Source organism: Dunckerocampus dactyliophorus, chromosome 5 (genome assembly GCF_027744805.1).
Source record: "Dunckerocampus dactyliophorus isolate RoL2022-P2 chromosome 5, RoL_Ddac_1.1, whole genome shotgun sequence".
Lineage (NCBI taxonomy): Eukaryota > Metazoa > Chordata > Actinopteri > Syngnathiformes > Syngnathidae > Dunckerocampus > Dunckerocampus dactyliophorus.
The window spans coordinates 29,429,810-29,450,000 of NC_072823.1; the positions used below are offsets into that span (position 1 = coordinate 29,429,810).

A 20,191-nucleotide genomic window follows, 5' to 3' on the forward strand; every position below is an offset into this window, starting at 1 on the left:
ATCATCCATTCTTCCATTTTCTATGCCAGGGCTGTCCAAATGTTTACCACTGAGGGCCACATAGTGGAAAATTAAAGAATCACACTTTACCACTTTGATGTTAACGGTTCAACTTTATTTTACTAAAATGTTTTCTCATAATATTACGAGTTTATTCTCGTTAGAATACAAGTTTTTTTCTGTTTTTTGTCAATTTTCCAAATATTTAAACTTTCTTTGGAACTATCTAAAAATATATTTTTTTAAATATTATGACTTTATTCCCATATTTTCACTTTATTTCCATGAAATGGTAGGTTTTTCCCCAACCTAATTTTCCAAAATGACAACTTGGATTTGTTTTCGTTTTTCCTATTTTAATATTAGGGCTTTTAAAAAAATAGTGTCTTGTATATTTAATGTTTCAACTTTATTTGACTAAAATGACATTATTTTCCACATCATACAGGGTGATTCAAAAAGAATGCCCCAAAATCAGCACGCAATATTTCAAAAACCAAAAACAGGACAAAACTCCAGCTTGAACACATGCGTTGTACATACCTTCAAGTATTTATTTCATGTTTTACAAGTGCTCAGTGTGGCCACCACCGGCAGCACGGACAACATCAAGCCGATATGAGAATTGTTCCCAAACGCGCCTCAGGATGTCGCAGTCCACCGTGCTGATTGCTGCTGTTATTCCATCTTTCATGTCATGGATATTTGCTGGAAGTGGTGGAACATAAACTTTGTCTGTAACATAACCCCACAAGAAAAAGTCACACACAGTGTGTCACTCTCTGCACTTGGCCTGCCAGATCCCCGGACCTCACTTCTGGTTAGAATACGACTTTTTTCTCTTAATATTGTGATCTTATTCTCATTTTTTTTTCTGCTGTTGTTGTTTTCCCCCAGCTATTTCAACTTTCTTCTTGTCAATGTTCTTGTAATTATGACTTTATATTTTGACTTTATTCTTGTAACTTTATAACTTTTCCAGCAACCTTATTCTCCAGAAATTATGACTTTTTTAATTTTGTTTGTTTCTCATAATATTATGACATAAAAAATAAGGGATTTTTCTTGAAAAAAGAAAAATCTGGGTTGCGACTTGACATTGAGAGTGATGGTGGGTCCCACAGCCAAACCAGTTGAGAACCACTGTATTATGTAATGATTTTTCTGTTATATTTTTCTATTAATCTAAATACAGTTAAACCTGCCTATAGCGGCCACTGAAAAATCCCCCGCATCAAATTTACATGTTATAGACCCTGTATATAGCAGTCACCTGTCCAACGCGGCCAGCGGCCACCCATTTTGTCTCCCTTGGTCAATATCTGACCGCATATAGCGGCCAAATTACCAACTCAAGTAGAAGCTTCATGCACGAAAAAGTTTTGTTTTTCAATCAATGAAGCCGTCATGTGTAGACTTTAATTACTGAGTCCTAGCTCAGTCACAATCATTCACAAGATCCACACAAACTGTCAGTTGTTCCACATAAAAAAGCCGTCTTCTTTTGAGCTTGCTATTTCCTGGTCAAACATGTAACTTTAAGCCAAAACCAAAACATTACCGCAAAGTAGCCGGGGAACAGGACGTGCTCCCAGCGACGCTACAATAAAAAAAAACATACGCTAGCATGCATGCGGCATCGGGAGCAAAACTGAGTTTGGTTGTACTTAATTGAAGTATTTTAGAATGTACTCACGTTATTTTTGATCAGTCCTCATCCACAAATCCATCAAAGTCCTCATCTTCTGTATTCGACACAAACAAAGCCGTCTTCTTTTCCGTTCGCTACTAGTCTGTTAACTTGTCAGTGTTATTCAGCTCCGAAGCAAAGAAGGAAACTTCTCCTGTTGCTTCTGCCAACTTTATTTCTTGAACGCGGCCACCAGACAGCAGCTCAGAACACACACACATCTCTCAGCATCGTCTCTCCTTCCTGCTTGCCCACAAGGCAAAGGTTAAACAAGCCCCACTACATAGCTGTCCAGCCAATGCCTGTAAGAAATGACACCGTTTATTTCCTGGTGTGCACTGGTCAATACTGTAATGCCGCTTGTTGTGGGGAAGGAGAGACTCACGTCGCCGATGCACTTTAATGGCTTTATTAACAGCGGAGAACACTGCAGGACTTTACATCCACGCCAACATAAACACACTTCCCAACTCTCTCCAAACTCACAGCTAGCACTGAGCCTAGCTCTCCTGCTCGGGACGCCCACCATCACTTCCCGTCACTTCCTGATGAACTAAAGCTGTAATGACACTGCTGTATAAAAAGTGAAATATTAAAAACAAGCGTAAGACATTAGTAGCACAGCTTTGTTCTGTGGGTCGTGGATAATAACAAGCCTAGTAGTGCTGTACAACTTTTATCCGCAGTCCCACAGTGCCCTCTACTGGTCAACATTATTATTATTTTTTCCCCTTTTTTCTTTTTTTTTCCTCTACTGGTCAACATTCAAACTGGACGCCAACCTGTCTATAGAGGCCACCTGTCTATAGCGGCCATTTTTGCAGACTCCCTCTAGTGGCTGCTATAGACAAGTTTGACTGTATGTTTTTCCATGTAATTTTTATAATATATATTTTTATCCATTGTATTTTTATATTGTGTAATTGTTTGTAATATTTGTTTCTATCTATTTTTTTCTACTGTATTTTCCAATAAATTATATATTTTTTATGTTTTTTTTATGTTTTTCTGTTATGATATATTTCTACATTTTACATCTTTTGGTGGAAGACCAGTAGTGATTTTATTTTGTAATTATATTTATATATTCAATGTTTTGTCCCCCTTATTTTCAAATGTAAATGTTGAAAAATGATAAATATGCACCTTTATCTGGATCTGCACCACAATGGAATGCGTCAGTCTTTTATGTACATAATGCTGACAACTACTAATGGCGAAGAAAATGTAACCTGGTATCCAGGCTGAGTGGAGGTAACAATGTGCATAGAGTACTCAACAAAAGTAATGTTTTTGTGTATTTTGCAGTGTTCCAAGACGTGCGGCAGAGGGAGTCGCAGCAGAGAGTCGTACTGCATGAGCAATCTGGGCCGTCGCCTGGTAGATAGGGAGTGCGATGAATACCAGCGGGTGGTCATGGAAGTCTGCAACGAGCAGCCATGTCCCACGTGGAATGCCGGTGACTGGAGTGAGGTGGGAACGTGCTGCTGAACCACAGCATTAGGCACACCTTTCCTTGTACAAAATAGAGCAGGATGTTTGTAAATGTAGAATTTTCGATACACTTCTTGCGTGCACACACTGCAATGGCATTTTTTCCTCTTCCACCATGATGACACACGCAGTGCCAGGTCACCTGTGGGAAGGGTGTGAGACACAGGCAGGTGTGGTGCACGGGAGCCAACACAGAAGAAAAGTTGAGTGCGCAATTATGCAATCCCTCCGGCAAACCCGCCTCCGTCGGGACCTGCGAGCTTCCCGAGTGCGCATCCTGGCAGGCTGGCGTGTGGGGCACAGTGAGTACACGCCCACATGCACACGCATACAAGTGTTTCCATACATTTCAAACAACCATCCAAAGCTTCCACACTGCAACCTGCGTGAGCCACTGTGTTAAGTCGTTGGTGTGCTTGCCTACATAAATACACTTACCCAGCCGTCCCTCGTTTAAAAGGCCAGACTCTGCTGCGATAAGTGAATTTCCGCGAAGTAGGATTCAATTTTAATAAACAGAATATTTTTGGTTTTAGAGCATAGAAAACCTGTTTAGGACTTTCTAAACACGGCTTTTAACATCATTAGAGCCCTGTTGACATGAAATAACAGCCCTATAGTCACCTTTACGCTCATATTATTCTTCTTATCACATTACGCAAGTTACGGGATCACTGCGCAAGCTAGCGAGCTAACTAGTTAGCCTCTCCAACTGACTTCTAACCGTAAAAAAATGTTTCAAACGGAGTGGGGAAAAAGGGCAAAACAAAACAAAAATTTACCACTTCCACACAGAATGAGAGGAGAAGCTGTTTTTCACTCCATCTCAGCCATGGCATGTCCATGTCAGCCATGGCATGTCCATCTCAGCCATGGCATGTCCGTCTCAGCCGTGGCATGTCCGTCTCAGCCGTGGTATTTTTTGAAAAAGCGAGGTGTAGTGAGGGAGGGATATTGGAACTATGATATCGCGAGGGCTGACTGTACAGTGCGCATATACAGTACATGCAGTACACATAGTAGTATCTCCAGAGCTGTGCTGGACTACATTGGTGTGTTAGTACCATGTCATTAGAACCATAATAATAAACCAACCCTGTACTTCTTCCCATTCTCTCACACATTGGATGTGAGTAAAAAAGTAGTAAAGTTTTAAGGTAAGTGGTGCGTACAAGTGTGTGTGTTTGGGGTGGCGTTCATGGGCCTTGCCGTTTGCATGCATGTGTGTCTGTGTGTGTGTGTGGGGGTGTCCAAAGTTTGGCCCGGGGACCAATCGCGACCCATAGCTGTTTTTTTTTTTTTTAAATATAAATTTTACAAGAAAACGAAAAAAAAATACAAAAGTTGTAATGTAGCGAAAAAAAGTCGTAATTTACAAGAATAATGTTGCAATATTATGAGGAAAATTTATTTTAGCAGCATAAAGTTGAAATATTAAAAGTTCTGTGCTTGGCTGGCGAACAGTCCACGGTGTACCCCACCTCTTGACTGAAGTCAGCTGGGATAGGCTCCAGCATACTCGCGACCCTAATGAGGATAAGCGGCATAGAAGATGGATGGATGGATGGATGGATGGATATTAGAAGTTATTTTTTTCAAGTTGTAATATTATGGGAGACAAACAAAACAACAAATAAAGTTTTAATCCATCCATCTATCCATCTTCTATGCCGCTTATACTCACTAGGGTCGTGGGTATGCTGGAGCCTATCCAAGCTGACTTCAGGCGAGAGGGGAGGACAAACTTTTAATTTGGGGGAAATTAGGTTGTATCGCGAGACTAAAGTCAAAATATTATTATTATTATATAACAAATCATAATTACCAGAAGAAAATTTACAAGAAGAAAGTTGAAATATTTGTTAAAAAAAAAAAAAAGCTGTACCTTTACGACAATAAAGTCAAAATTTTAGGAGGAAAAAGTCATATTCTAGTGGGAAAAAAGTCTCAATTTTATGAGAATGTACTTGTAATATTCTGAGGAAAAATAATGTGATTTTCAAGATTCAAGAGTTTTATTTTGTTATATGCAAAGTAAAACAGGTAGTTATACTATGCAATGAAATTCTTATTTTGTTCATTCTCCCATTTTAGTAGCATAGAGTTGAAATATTACAGTATTTTTTTTTTTTTTTTTTAAGTTGTAATATGATGAAAAAAACGAAACAAGGTCGTAATTTCTGTAAAATTAGGTTGTGGAAAAAGTTTCTATATTTTGGGAATACAGTTAAAATATTATGGGAATAAAGTCAATGTTATGAAAAGAGAATTGATGAAGATTGTTAAAGAAGAAAGTTTAAATATTTGGAAAATGGGGGGAAAAAAGAGCCAAGAGTGAAGTTGATAGTAATAATAATAATAGTAATAATTGTCTTTTTCACCTCGATGACAAAGCTGAGATGCAGTTTATACTTGAAATATACAGTATGTAACTTCTCAGCATAGCTTTCAAAAATCAAAGTGGCAAAGTTGCATCTTTTCAATTTTCACTCCGTGGCCTTCAGTGAAGAAAGTTTGGACACCCCCAGTGTAAATACATTCATGTTTGCTGGGCCTTGGCTGAGGCCGTGTGTAACATACAATTCTTACCTTGAATCCCTGAGATAACATTTGAGTGTTTGTGCGTGATTGTGTGTAACCAGTGTGCGGTGACGTGCGGTCATGGCTACCAGATGAGAGCGGTGCGGTGTGTGTCGGCCGACTATGGCAACACGGTGAATGACAGGGAGTGCAATGCTGCTGCCAGGCCCAGAGACAGTCAGGTACAACAGACAAAAATATTTCATATCCAGAACATTTTGCCACTTGGGGAAGCAGATAAGCTGCAAACATGTACTATTTGCAAATAGTAATATAATAATACTTGGTGTATGTTGGTAGGACTGTGAGATGCCAGCGTGTCCGTGGGCCTCTCCTGTCCAAAGCACACCTCGGCCTGACAACTCCGATCAGCTCCTGACGCAATGGCGGTACGGCTCCTGGACGGCGGTAAGGAGGCAAATATGCCATCCATCCATCCATGTGTTTGTTTTCTCTAGCGCTTGTCCTGTTGGGTCGCGGGTATGCCGGAGCCTATCCCAGCTGTCTTCGGGAGACCGATTGCTTTATATGTAGGTTCATGAAAAAACATGCTTTCCCATCGTGGGAAACATGAGAAATTGAAATCATCTGTTCCAGAGTCAAAGTGCCACCATCATTTATTGACCATACAAGCTATGTTTTAACTATCATACAAATAATTGAAAATGAAGTTAAGCATTCATAAAGAACATACAACAACAAAACCTGAGCTTTGTTTGTTTTTACGCTTCATAAATGGCCCAAAAAGCCCAAAAAAACCCAATGTTTTTTGTTTTATATATGTAAGCAAACATAAATAATCAATGACAGCAAGACGTTTGAGCATTATCTTTGGCACAAAAAAACAAGTACGTCACAATTTCTCTAAATAACACCATATCGGGCAACAAAACTGTCATAAATAATCACATTCTAATATATAATGTTTCTTTATTACAGTAATAATAACTATAATAAATAATAATCACATTCTAATATATATATATATATATATATATATATATATATATATATATATATGATTATTATTTATTTGAGTTAACAATTAACTCATAAATAATAAGACATATTATTATTATTTTATACAAATTGTATATTTTATAATAATTATTATATTATTGTATAATCATACATATTATTATTATTCATGACGGCTAAATGATTTTTAACAGTTCAAAATGGGAAAAAAATTCTGTGATTATTATTATTTATTACAGTTAATTTTTGGCACTTCTTTACATTTTGGGATAGGCTGGGATAGGCTCCAGCATACTCGTAATCCTAATGATGACAAGGATGGAAATAATAGTAATGTAATCATAATGTGTAACACATTTACAATGTCTGAATATGAGACAAATCAACATTGTCAATGTAAAATAATAAATGTTACATTATGTAAGGTGCTCTTATTATTCATTTTAATTTCTAAAAATCGTATCATTCACCATTTTAGTTAAATATAATTCATCATTTGAAAACACTGCAAAAGTCCCGACATTTAAAAAAGCTATTGTCATATACTGAAATAATATAATAAAATAAAATAATGAATAGTTAATAGTAGTTTACATGTCAGTAGTAGATGTTGCCTTTGCACTGTGGTGTACCTTTATGTATGCAGTATCCAGTATCCAGTGTATCCAGTATGCAGGATAAGTATTAGTACTAGTGTCAGCTTGGCTGACTGGAAATGAACTTTTTGTAAGCGTGTCCTCATTGGATTGGTTTGTTTTAGCTGGAACACTGCCAAACGTTTCCATTGCTTGCAGTGTTGTTGGTTGCCAATGGAAAGCACATTTTCATGCGAATACAAGCCCTCCATTTCAGAGATTGAAATGTGTCTGTCAACGTAAAAACAGTGTGTGTGTGGTCTCGCTAACACACAACACGCAGAAAGTGGTGCACGTCTTCCCCTAAACAGCATCATCGGCACCAGGGGTTATGAATGTGACTTTTTGTGACGTTTGATTGGAATGTTTACTGTCATGTGCTGGCGACCTGCTGGAGGGTTCTGGTGTCGGGCAGGAGCACCTACTACTACTACTACTACTACTACTACTACTATAAACTCACTGGCTACTTCATACTTCAAGTACACCATGAGTACAATACCATGAGAGCTTTGTATTTCTGCACTGGATCTTTCTCACAGGTGTGCCTAATAAAGTGCATATTTGATCATTTTGACAAAGAATAAAATGCTGGCTAGGATTGAGTGCTTTTCAACAACACGGGGAACCCGACCAACAAACAAAGCTAAAGCCAAAAATACTGAAATCCTTCTATTGAGGCTTTTTTGTAATCAAAGGCAGCATTGCGTGACAGCAGTAATTCGTCCCGGGGAAAGAAAAATGCACGATTTATCCTGAAACCAAATCTAATGGTGGGAAATTACGAAATGTCAAAAACCCAAACAAATAATTGGATCATTTTATTATTGGCATCTTTGAAGTGATGATCCCTGAAGTGTACATTTTTGGGTTTGTATTGTATGTATTACAACTAAAAACAGTCGGTTTTTTTAGACTAGACCTCAGGAACATACAGTAATCCCTATTTTATTGCTGTTAATAAGTTCCAGACACGACTGTGCTAAATGAATATCCACAAAGTAGGATTCCTTATTTTAAAAATGTAATATTTTTCTAGTTTTTAGCATTATTAGATCTCTCTAGACATGAAATAACACCCCTATAGTCACCTTTACACTCTTATTACCCAATATAGTAGACATAATAAGAGAAAATAAGACATATGATATGGAGAAAACCTGTTTAAGGCCTTCTAAATAGGCTCTTTATCATCAGTAGATCTCTCTAGACATGAAATAATACCCCTATAGTCACCTTTACACTCTTATTACCCAATATAGTAGACATAATAACAGAAAATAAGACATATGACACATAGAAAACCTGTTTACGGCCTTCTAAATAGGCTCTTTATCATCAGTAGAGCCCTCTAGATATGAAATAACACCCCTATAGTCACCTTTACAATCTTATTACCCAATATAGTAGACATAATAAGAGAAATTAAGACATAATACATAGAAAACTTCTAAATGTGCTTTTTTAGATTATTTACATCCTTTCCATGGCTAAGATTAAGTTCCCACGCCACTGTCAACATCTACGCCGCATGTCATTACCATCTATTGCTACAAATGACATTTTCCATCAAGTCCTGTGTATTTTCGAACTTAGTATCTGCACTAGTCCAGTGAATGCTGTGAAAGGACAGCTGACAACATAGGAAAGACTATGTGACGGCTTGGAGAGACAGCTGATAGGAAGAAATAGACCCCACTGGGGCTGTCATGGTCTAGCTCCCCATGACTGCAATCTCCAACACTGTCTCAGTTTATTGAAGTAACTCGCCAACTTCTACGAAAACTTAACAAAGGAACATACCACTAGAGCCTGCGAGAGCGGGGGTGCAAGATGGCTCGATAATTGATGACACGGCTTCAGACCCAGGAAGGAATATGACTATGAGCAAGAACAAAGCACATTAGGCAACCATAACAGCAGCAGGAGACTCACTTCAGGTGCACTCTTGTGTCTGGGGGAAGATGACATGATTCAGGGGGTTGAGGACCCACCAAGGAAAGAGAGGGTCCTTGAGAGAGCAGAGACAAGGACCTCACATTGACCAGTACTTCCTACGAAGCAACCAGTCAAGTCAGTTGATTGAAGCACAGCGATGAGACAAAAACCAAAGTTTGCAGAGCATCAGCACCCTTGTCACTGTGAGGAGGATAGTACAAGCACAGGAATGCTGGTGGAGAAACCCACCCAGCAACAGAAACCTCCTAAGGAGGATAAGATCAAAGGGTGCAGACCAAGTATGGAGTGGCCCAAAGCTGTTGAAAAGAGTGAGTGGGAAACAGTCAACAATGATCTGACAAAAATCCTGGAACAAAAAGGGGGCAATTCAGAGAAAAAGTTGGACAAGATGGGAGATATAATCTACCAGTATGGAGAAGGACACAAAGCAATAAAGTAACACCAACAACAGCCAAATCCAGGAGACAGCAAGCCATCAAAAGACTGATCAGAGAGAAAAGGCAGCTTTGAAAGCAGTGGAAGAAGGTCTCTGATGTGTTAGCGAAAATCAAGCCGAATAAGTCATGAAGCACCTCAATAGTCAAGGGAGAGCTTAAGAACGTGAGGTTCTGCATTTGTGACAACCCAATACCAATGGTGTCAGAGCAACCCGTCAAAAGCCTGGGCAGATGGTACAATGCAAGCCTAGACCAGGTGCAGGTATTAAGGCGTGACATCACCACCAGTCGGGACACCATCAACAAGACAATGCTACCAGGGAAGCTCAAACTCTGGTGCCTGCAATTTGGACCTCTCCCTAGGGTAATGTGGCCACTCCCGACCTATGAGGTCCCAATAACAACAGTGGAGAAGATGGAGCGAAACATAACTTCATATGTGAAGAAGTGGCTCGGTTCCATGCTGTCTGACCAACATCAGCATCTACGGCAAAGCACTCCTTGAACTACCTATCACGAGCCTCACTGAAGAATACAAGTGCTCTAAAGTGAGACTGCAGATGACATTGAAAGAATCCAGAAATCAGACCATCAGCAATGCTGCACCACCTCTGTTAACAGGGAGGAAATGGACACCATCTGAAACAGTACAGCACGCTACGTCAGCCCTGAAGCACAAGGACATTGTAGGACATGTCCAGCTGGGAAGAGGAGGATGTGGCATTGCAGTGAATAAGCCACAAAGCAGAAACATTTTGGTAGAGGTAGTGTGCCGTCAGGAGGAGGCTGAAAGAAGCTGCGAATTCCATCTCTGTTCGAGAGGAATAGAAATAGCCTAACCACCCCGCAAACCACAAACTGGACAGCTAGCCATGGCCCGGGATTGGAAGATCATAGTTGATATTGGCAAGCAACTAATCTTTCCCCCAGAGAATGCAACCACCACCTTCAGGCTTGGTGCTATGGTCCGCTTCACTAAAGGTGGTCGACATCATAGATCTCACGGTCCCATGGAAGGATTCCACCAAATAGGGTTACAAACTAAATAAACTGCGCTACACAGATCTGGCAGCAGATGTAAAACAATGAGGATGGAAGGCCAAGGTCTATACAGCGGAAGTAGAATGCAGAGCTTTTGTGGCTTCCTCTACCATCAGGCTTATGAAAGACCTTGGTATTCATGGACAGGCTCTGCGACAGACAATAACATCAGTCTCTGAAGCGCCCCAAAGAAGCAGCCAGTGCCTACAGATCAAGCGCAAGGACCCTAGCTGGGCTCAAAGCAGAGGAAGCACACGCCTGGGACGCCAGGTGTTGCCAGTGAGCTCTCTGGAGTTGTCATGGGCCTATCAGTGGGTGGCAAAGATGTTGCAATGAGCGGGACAGTTTTTTGGTCCCAGGTTGTGACCTTACTCTTACTGCCTAGCTCATTGCACAGCATTTAAACAATTAGTTGTAGTTCTGTAGTATTGAACTATATACTATACTATACTATTCTGTATAAGCCGCAGGGTTCAAAGTTTAAGAAAAAAGTAGCGGGAAATTAGTAGACGGGAAATTAAAGTACGTTGTATTTTGTCTTATTATGTCTACTATATTGGGTAATAGGAGAGTAAATGTAACTGTAGGGGTGTTATTTCATGTCTAGAGCGCTGTAATGTTTAAAAGCGTATTTAGAAGGTCGTAAACAGGTTTTCTATGAAAATATTTCATTAATGATTAACATCCATAAACAAGGGATTGCTGTAAGTCATGTCTGACTTTTCTTCTGCAATAATTTTGTCATTGGTATATACTCATTGCACGGTTCTAAGTGAAATATATGATCTTATTTAGTGCAGTAATGATATTTTATTTTCATTTGTGCATGATTTGTGTCATGAGTGGCCAAAGCCAGTAATTGGGATCCCAAGATGCAGAGGCGAGACCATCAGTGTAACAAAAGTTTATTACAAAAAGAGTCCTCAAAAAAGTCCTAAAACAGGATACAAAAACACAAAAGGTAAAAAGACAACACAAATACACTGGGCCTTGCCACAGAGAAAAAAAAAATAAGAAAAATGGAACACAAAGCGCTTCTAGACATGGAGATAGCAGGGAAAAAATATTACAAGGAACAAAAACGTTGCTGACAACCAAGCAGGGAAAAAGAAATAGTAATTCACAAAAGGCGCTGCTGAAAACCAAGCTGTTACGCGTGGTAGGCGTGGGACCCCAGATGCAGAGGCAGGAGACAGGTGTGCAGGTAAGAATGTCTTTAATAATGTCTTTTAACTAAACAGAGGGCGATGGTGCGTGGCAAAGAAGGCTGAACATAAATGCACCATGAAAACCTGACTTGGAGGAGACCTGGGGTTTCCAGCTGGAGAGCCGGGAGCACGGGGCGCACACCCTGGGAGACGCCGGGAACGGATGGGTCCTCAGGAGGGAAAGGAGAGTTCCCCTTGCTGCAACAAGGGTGTAATGGAAGAGAGGTCAGAGCAGACTAGTCCGTAGACGTGACACAAACCATCGAGAATAATCCAGCGTCTCCCAGGTGTAATCCCTCAGTTTAAATGAGGCTGGAGATCATCAGGGGCAGGTGCGCCCAGTAGTCCCGCCTCCAGCCGGTGACCGGGCTCCTGCAACAGAGGACACACCCAGGAGAAGACAGGGAAGTGCAAAGGGCACAGACAGAGTGCAAACTGTGACAGTACCCCCCCCCTTAATGGACGCCCCCTGGCGGCCTACCTGGCTTCTCAGGGAAGCGATCATAAAAGTCGGACAGGAGTGTGGGGTCGAGTATGAGCGACCGCGAGACCCAGGAGCGGTCCTCAGGGCCGTACCCCTCCCAATCCACCAGGAACTGGTAACCCCTGCCCCTTCTTCTCACGTCTAAGATGGCTTTGACTGTGAATGCCGGGTGACCATCCACTAGCCTGGGAGGAGGAGGAGGCACCTCTGGAGGGCTCAGAGCGCAGGAGGTGACCGGCTTGAGGAGGGAGACATGAAATGTGGGGTGTATACGAAGAGAGTCTGGAAGCCGTAATCGAACGGATGAGGGATTAATGACTCGCTCGATGGGATATGGTCCAATGAACCGGGGTTGAAGCTTCTTAGAGGTGGTGTGTAGCGGGAGGTCACGGGACGACAGCCACACCCTTTGTCCGGGTTCATAGTGGGGGGCGACCGAGCGGTGGCGGTTGGCCAGCCGTTGGTTCCGCTCGGCCGTATTGGAAAGCGCAGCCCGGGTATTTCGCCAGGCCCGGCGGGCACGGCGCAAATGTGCTGACACGGAGGGCACGGCCAACTCCGACTCCAGAGATGGGAAGGCTGGGGGTTGGTACCCGTATGCGGCATGGAAAGGGGACATACCCGTAGCAGAGCAGGTGAGGGTATTGTGGGCGTATTCGATCCAAGGTAAGTTCATTGACCATGAGGCGGGCTGTTGGTGACATACGCAGCGGATGGCGGCCTCCAGGTCCTGGTTGGCCCGCTCCGTCTGGCCATTCGTCTGTGGGTGGTAGCCCGATGACAGGCTGGGGGATGCTCCCAGGGCCTTGCAAAATGCTTTCCAGACAGCCGAAGTGAATTGAGGCCCCCTGTCCGAGACCACGTCCAAAGGGATGCCGTGTAACCGGAAGACTTGGGACACCAGGAGGTCCGCCGTCTCGAGCGCAGAGGGCAGTTTAGGAAGGGAGATGAAGTGAGCCATCTTCGAAAACCGGTCTACCACGGTGAGGATGACTGTGTTGCCATTGGAAGGGGGGAGTCCCGTGACGAAGTCCAATGAGACGTGTGACCACGGCCGGGAAGGAATGGGAAGCGGTCGCAGCAATCCAGCGGGCGCCTGATGGGACGACTTGTTTCGGGCACAGACGGAGCAAGCCGTTACGAACTTCCTGGCATCCGCTCGTAGCGATGGCCACCAGAATCGCTGAGTTAGCAGAAAGACTGTGCGTGAGATCCCCGGGTGACAGGCCATCTTGGAACCATGTGCCCAACAGAGGACGTCCGAGCGAAGACTCGGGGCGACAAACAAGCGGCCAGCCGGACAGTCCTTGGGCGGGGGGCTGTCTTTGAGAGCGTCTGACACCCGCTTCTCAATGTCCCACTGGAGGGCGCCCAAGATCCGGTTTTGGGGGATGATAGTCTCTCGGTGGGTGTCCTCCGTCGGCGGGGAATTCAGCCGGGAAAGGGCGTCCGGCTTGCCATTTTGGGACCCTGGGCGAAAAGTCAGAGAAAAATTGAACCTTGTGAAGAAGAGTGCCCACCGTGCCTGTCTCGGGTTGAGCCTCTGGGCTGTTCTGAGGTACGCCAGGTTCCGGTGATCGGTGAGAACCACGAAGGGGAGTTCGGAGCCCTCCAGCCAGTGCCTCCATTCCTGCAACGCCAGTACCACGGCCAATAGTTCCCTGTTGCCAATATCATAATTGCGTTCTGCTGGAGTCAGGCGGCGTGAGAAGAAGGCACAGGGGTGCAGCTTCCGGTCAGTGGAGCGCTGAGAAAGCACCGCTCCTACACCTGTGTCAGACGCATCCACCTCGACAAAGAATTGAGATGCAGGGTCAGGGTGAATCAGTACTGGAGCGCTGGTAAATAATGATTTTAATTTGGAAAAAGAGGAGTCGGCATCATGCGTCCACGTAAACGGCACCTTGGTAGATGTGAGCTTGGTTAGAGGTTCCGCTACTCTACTAAAATCCCGGATAAAGCGGCGGTAGAAGTTAGCAAACCCCAGGAACCTCTGAAGGAGCTTTCTTGATGTAGGAACGGGCCACTCGACCACAGCCTGAATCTTGGCAGGGTCGGCCTTCAGTTGCCCTTTTTCCACTATAAACCCAAGAAAAGGAGTAGAGGTGGTATGAAAGGAGCATTTCTCCGCTTTAACAAATAACCTATTCTCTTGGAGCCTTTGAAGAACCAGCCGGACTTGCTGGACGTGCTCCTCTAGCGTGCGGGAGAAAATGAGTATGTCATCGAGGTACACGAACACAAAGCGCCCCAGCATGTCGCGAAGGATGTCGTTAAGGAAACTCTGAAAGACTGCGGGGGCGTTAGTGAGCCCGAAAGGCATGACCAAGTACTCGAAATGCCCGAGGGGGGTGTTAAAAGCAGTCTTCCATTCATCACCCTCACGCATGCGGACCAGGTGGTAGGCACTCCGGAGATCCAGTTTAGAGAAGATATTGGCTGCATGGAGTGTATTAAAGGCGGAGTCTAGCAATGGCAGAGGATATTTATTTTTAATAGTTATGTCGTTAAGGGCCCTATAATCTATACAGGGGCGTAAAGATTTGTCCTTTTTCTCTATAAAAAAGAAACCTGCTGCTACCGGAGAGGATGATGGGCGGATGAGTCCCGAAGCGAGGGAGGAAGAGATATATTCCTCGAGCGCCTCTCTCTCCGGTCGAGAGATATTGTACAAGCGCGAGGTGGGGAGCGCTGCGCCTGGAAGGAGCTCAATACAACAATCGTAGGGGCGATGTGGCGGAAGGGAGCGAGCCCTGTCTTTACTGAAAACCTCTCGGAGGTCGTGATAAGCGGAGGGAACCAGGGAAAGGTCTATTTCCTCATGCTTGGTGTCGCGTGTGAGGGAGGGGCGAGGGCACGCCGACCTAAGGCAATGCGAATGGCAAAACACGCTCCAGTTTATAATTGACGATTTGACCCAGTCAACGTGAGGATTATGTGTATGGAGCCAAGTGAGCCCTAAGACAACGGGAGCGGAACGTGAAGGAATAACAAAAAATTTCATGACCTCGTGGTGATTGCCGGAGACGCGGAGAGAGAGTGAGTGTGTCTGGTGCGTGACATACGCCAGAGGGCGCCCATCCAATGAACGAACTATCTTGGGGTTAGGTAACTTGACAACCGGTATGGCAAGGCGTTTTACTAGTGACTCGTCAATAAAGCAATCGTCTGCTCCAGAGTCAACAAATGTTTTCAGGTCTATTTCCCTGTCGGCCCAGGAGAGTGTACCTGTTAGCTGCAGGCGGCTGGGGGCGGGGTCAGATGCCGCTCGGCCCGGCGAGGCAGCTCTCTCTGGCGAACCAGCACCGATGGGGCGTCGGGAAGCTTGTGAGCGTTGGCTGTCAGGGCGGATGGGACAGCGGCTGATGGTGTGGTCTGCACTGCCGCAGTATATACACAGGTGCAGTTGGGTGCGACGCCTCCTCTCTGCCGGCGTGAGACGACTTCCTCCCAGTTGCATAGGTTCATCGATGGCCAGCGTCGGGGGTGACTCCAAGAACGGCAGCGGGCGGCCGGCGTAACGACGATCGCCGAGGCTGCTGGGGACACGCCCTCGGTGTAGGCTCCGGTCCAGCTCACGCTCCTGTAGCCTCTTTTCAATGAGTACGGCGAGCGCGATGAGGTCATCGAGTGTGTCCGGAGTTGCCAGAGGGATCATGTGGTCCCGAATGCGGTCCGCTAGCCCCACGAGGAATACATCCAGTTGCGCCGACGGACTCCAGTCTGTCTCCGCCGAGAGGGCGCGGAACTCGATGGCATAGTCGGAGACGCTGCGTGGCCCCTGGCGCAGCCTCAGCAGCGTGCGCGCGGCCTCACGTCCCGGCGGGGTCCGTTGGAATATTTGCTCCAACGCCTTGGCAAAGGCGGGGTAGGAGGAGCAGACCTCCGAGTGACGGTTCCATTCCGCCGTGGCCCACGTCCCCGCCTTGCCGGTCAGGTGAGAGATGGCGAAGGCCACCCGGGCTCGTTCCGTGCGGAAGGCCGCGGATTGAAGTTCGAAGTGTAGTTCGCACTTCGTGAGGAACGCCCGCACATCACCCGACTCTCCGGAGAAGCTTTCTGGTCGAGACAGCTGTGGGCAGGCTGCCGCGGTGCTGTCCTCTCGGGGGAGAGGTGCCGTTTGGTCTGGCGCAGAGCCCCCCGGGGACGGGGGCTCAGCGGATGGGGATCGAAGTTGTAGCGCTGCAAGGAGGGTTTGGAGCTGAGATTCTAGGACCTCAAAGCGTGCGTCCTGGCGCTCCGCCATGCCCTTGAGGCCGTGGCCCAGGGCTTCGAACTGATCCTCCTGCGCCTTCAGGCGCTGTGCCAAATTGCGGAGAGCAAGCCTGCTCGGGTCCACCTCCGCGGGGTCCATTACTGGCTGGATTATTCTGTTACGCGTGGTAGGCGTGGGACCCCAGATGCAGAGGCAGGAGACAGGTGTGCAGGTAAGAATGTCTTTAATAATGTCTTTTAACTAAACAGAGGGCGATGGTGCGTGGCAAAAAAGGCTGAACATAAATGCACCATGAAAACCTGACTTGGAGGAGACCTGGGGTTTCCAGCTGGAGAGCCGGGAGCACGGGGCGCACACCCTGGGAGACGCCGGGAACGGATGGGTCCTCAGGAGGGAAAGGAGAGTTCCCCTTGCTGCAACAAGGGTGTAATGGAAGAGAGGTCAGAGCAGACTAGTCCGTAGACGTGACACAAACCATCGAGAATAATCCAGCGTCTCCCAGGTGTAATCCCTCAGTTTAAATGAGGCTGGAGATCATCAGGGGCAGGTGCGCCCAGTAGTCCCGCCTCCAGCCGGTGACCGGGCTCCTGCAACAGAGGACACACCCAGGAGAAGACAGGGAAGTGCAAAGGGCACAGACAGAGTGCAAACTGTGACACAAGCAGGAGTAAGCATAAGCCAAAGTACAATCAACCACTGCTGGAGGTAGTCACGCAGGGAATCAAACATACTCGCAATAAAGGCAGGCAAGACCAGAAAGCTAACAAACAAGGAGGAATACACAAGGCAGGAGTGAGCAGGAAGCAATCTGGCAGCGAGTAAGCCAAACAGCACGGCTTAAATAGCTCAGGTGAGTAACTGCCTGCAGGTGTGTACTGGTAGCTCCTCCCACGCCAGTCAGCAACGTGCTGCAACAGATAGCAAAGCAGCAACATAATGTGTATGCATTTATGCATGCATTTATTTATTTATACTCTACTGTATATGCGGATACCATGTTTCATCATTTCCTTTGTGAAATGCCTTCATAAATAATAATAATGATGCATACTAATGTAATAGATGTGGAATAGATGGGGGGTAGGATTAAATAAGCTTTGCTTCTTCCTACTCCTTTTGGACATGTGGAACTGTGAAAGGATGATTCATGAGATGTATTCCATTGGAACCTTCATGTTCAAATAATACTGAACTAAACTAAGCTAAAATGTTTCTAAAGACGACATGGGCAATTTTACAAATAATTTACTCTGTGTGACGTAAACAAAAGGGAGTCACAACCTGACGATTGGAAAACGTGAGTCCAGGGTTTAGGTCGTTTGAAAACCCCTGCTTTAGAGTAGTCATTGTACAGCTTGTATAGCTTTACTATCCACTAAAAAATGACACGACCCGACCTTTATTGTCAAAATATCTGGCAACACAAGGATCAAGATAGTCAAGCATGGTGGTGGTAGCATGATGGTCTGACACCACTGCATCTATAGTGTGATACAAGCTGCACACTGACTTCTCTAGAGTGTATCCGAGTTTCTTTTCTCTAGTATTGCCATCTGAGTAGACATCAGAAAATGAACATAACTACTAAATCTTGCTTCCAGTGCTCTGCAACCTGCGGCAAGGGAAAGAGAGCGCGCTACGTCAGCTGCCGAGACGCCCAGGGAGGAGTCGCTGACGAGTCCTACTGCGCCCACCTGCCCCGCCCGCCAGAGACCGCCACTTGCTTCAGCCCCTGTGGCCAATGGCGCACCGGGGAGTGGTCTCCTGTGAGTGGCTTTTTATTTATTTGATTTTAAGTAAATAATACAAGTGGAAAAGTGCTCATTTTACCCCCCAAAATTCAGTAAAATACGAGGCAAATAAGAATGTTTGAAGCATTCCAGGAACAAAGATATAATTTATAGGGATAAAGTAATTTTATGAGGAAAAAGCCATACTTTTTCTTGTGTGTGTATATACATACAGACCCTTTCCAAAAAATTAGAATGTCATGGAAAAGTTGTTTAATTTCCATAATTCCATTCAAAAAGTTAAACTTTCATAGATTATAGATTCAGGGCCCACAATTTAAACGATTTCAAGTATTTATTTGTTTATTTTTACATAATTTGGGCTTCCAGCTCATTAAACCCACGAAAACAGGAATTCCAAAAATTTGAATACTGTGAAGAAATCAGCCCAAATTTTGCAGGGCATGAATGTTTTAAACTGAGTGTCACACACTAATCATCTACTAAAGTCAAATCACCTGCACAGGCTTCCCCAGGTGTCATTAAATTGCTTCAGTTTGGTTCAATTGTCTCAGTTGGGTTCAATATGGGGAAGACTGCAGACATGACAACTGGCCAGAAGACCATCATTGATACCCTCCATAGGATGGGTAAGCCACAAAAGTTCATAGCTAAGGAGGCTGGTTGTTCACAGAGTGCTGTGTCCAAGCATATCAATGGAAAGTCTAGAGGAAGGGCAAAATGTGGCAGGAGAAGATGCACCAGCAAAAGAGATGACCGTGGGCTTCAGCGGATTATCAAACAGGGAAGATTCAAGAATCTGGCAGAGATCCAGAAAGAGTGGAATGAGGCGGGAGTCACAGCTTCAAAAACCACCACATTCAGACGCATCCGGGAGATGGGCTACAACTGTCGGGTTCCTCGGGTCAAGCCACTTGTGAACCTGAGCCAACGTAGGAAGCGTCTCCACTGGGCCAAGGAGAAGAAGGACTGGACTGTTGTCCAGTGGTCCAAGGTCCTCTTTTCCGATGAAAGTAAAGTGTGCTTTTCATTTGGGAATCACGGTCCAAGGGTTTGGAGGAAGACGGGTGAGGAACAGAACCCAAGCTGCCTGAGGTCCAGTGTGAAATATCCACAGTCCGTCATGATTTGGGGTGCAATGTCCGGTGCAGGTGTTGGTAAACTCTGCTTTCTTAAATCCAAGGTCACCGCAACAGTCTACCAGAATGTTTTAGAGGACTTCATGATTCCTTCTGCTGAGGATCTGTATGGAGATGCAGATTTCATCTTCCAGCAGGACCTGGCCCCTGCCCAAGATTGACATATCGTTTTGAAAGTACCATATTTTGATTGATTTGATGTGATCCTAATTTCTTTCTTTTTTAAGAAGTAAGTGGTGATTTCTTCACAGTATTCAAATTTTTTGAATTCCTGTTTTCGTGGGTTTTATGAGCTGGAAGCCCAAATTACGTAAAAATAAACAAATAAACACTTGAAATCGTTTAAATTGTGGGCCCTGAATCTATAATCTATGAAAGTTTAACTTTTTGAATGGAATTATGGAAATTAAACAACTTTTCCATGACATTCTAATTTTTTGGAAAGGGTCTGTAGATATATATCTATATACACTGCTCAAAAAAATTAGAGGAACACTTGGAAAACACATCAGATCTAAACTGGGGGAAAAATGATCTTGAATATCTTTCCTGATAATAAGTGGGTGATGTATTAGTAAC

The 20,191-nt window shown here is 44.6% G+C and overlaps 1 protein-coding gene across 4 annotated transcripts in view; it reads left to right on the top strand.

Annotated features, from left to right (window-relative positions):
* LOC129181065 (A disintegrin and metalloproteinase with thrombospondin motifs 20-like) overlaps positions 1-20,191 on the top strand; it is a 226,672-nt gene that overhangs the window by 132,823 nt on the left and 73,658 nt on the right. For all 4 annotated transcript variants that reach the window (XM_054775726.1, XM_054775728.1, XM_054775727.1 and 1 more), the window contains 5 exons: positions 2,999-3,163; positions 3,316-3,486; positions 5,827-5,946; positions 6,065-6,172; positions 18,324-18,488. In XM_054775726.1, the coding sequence (XP_054631701.1) occupies positions 2,999-3,163; positions 3,316-3,486; positions 5,827-5,946; positions 6,065-6,172; positions 18,324-18,488 (729 nt within the window). The remainder of the gene's footprint in view (positions 1-2,998; positions 3,164-3,315; positions 3,487-5,826; positions 5,947-6,064; positions 6,173-18,323; positions 18,489-20,191) is intronic.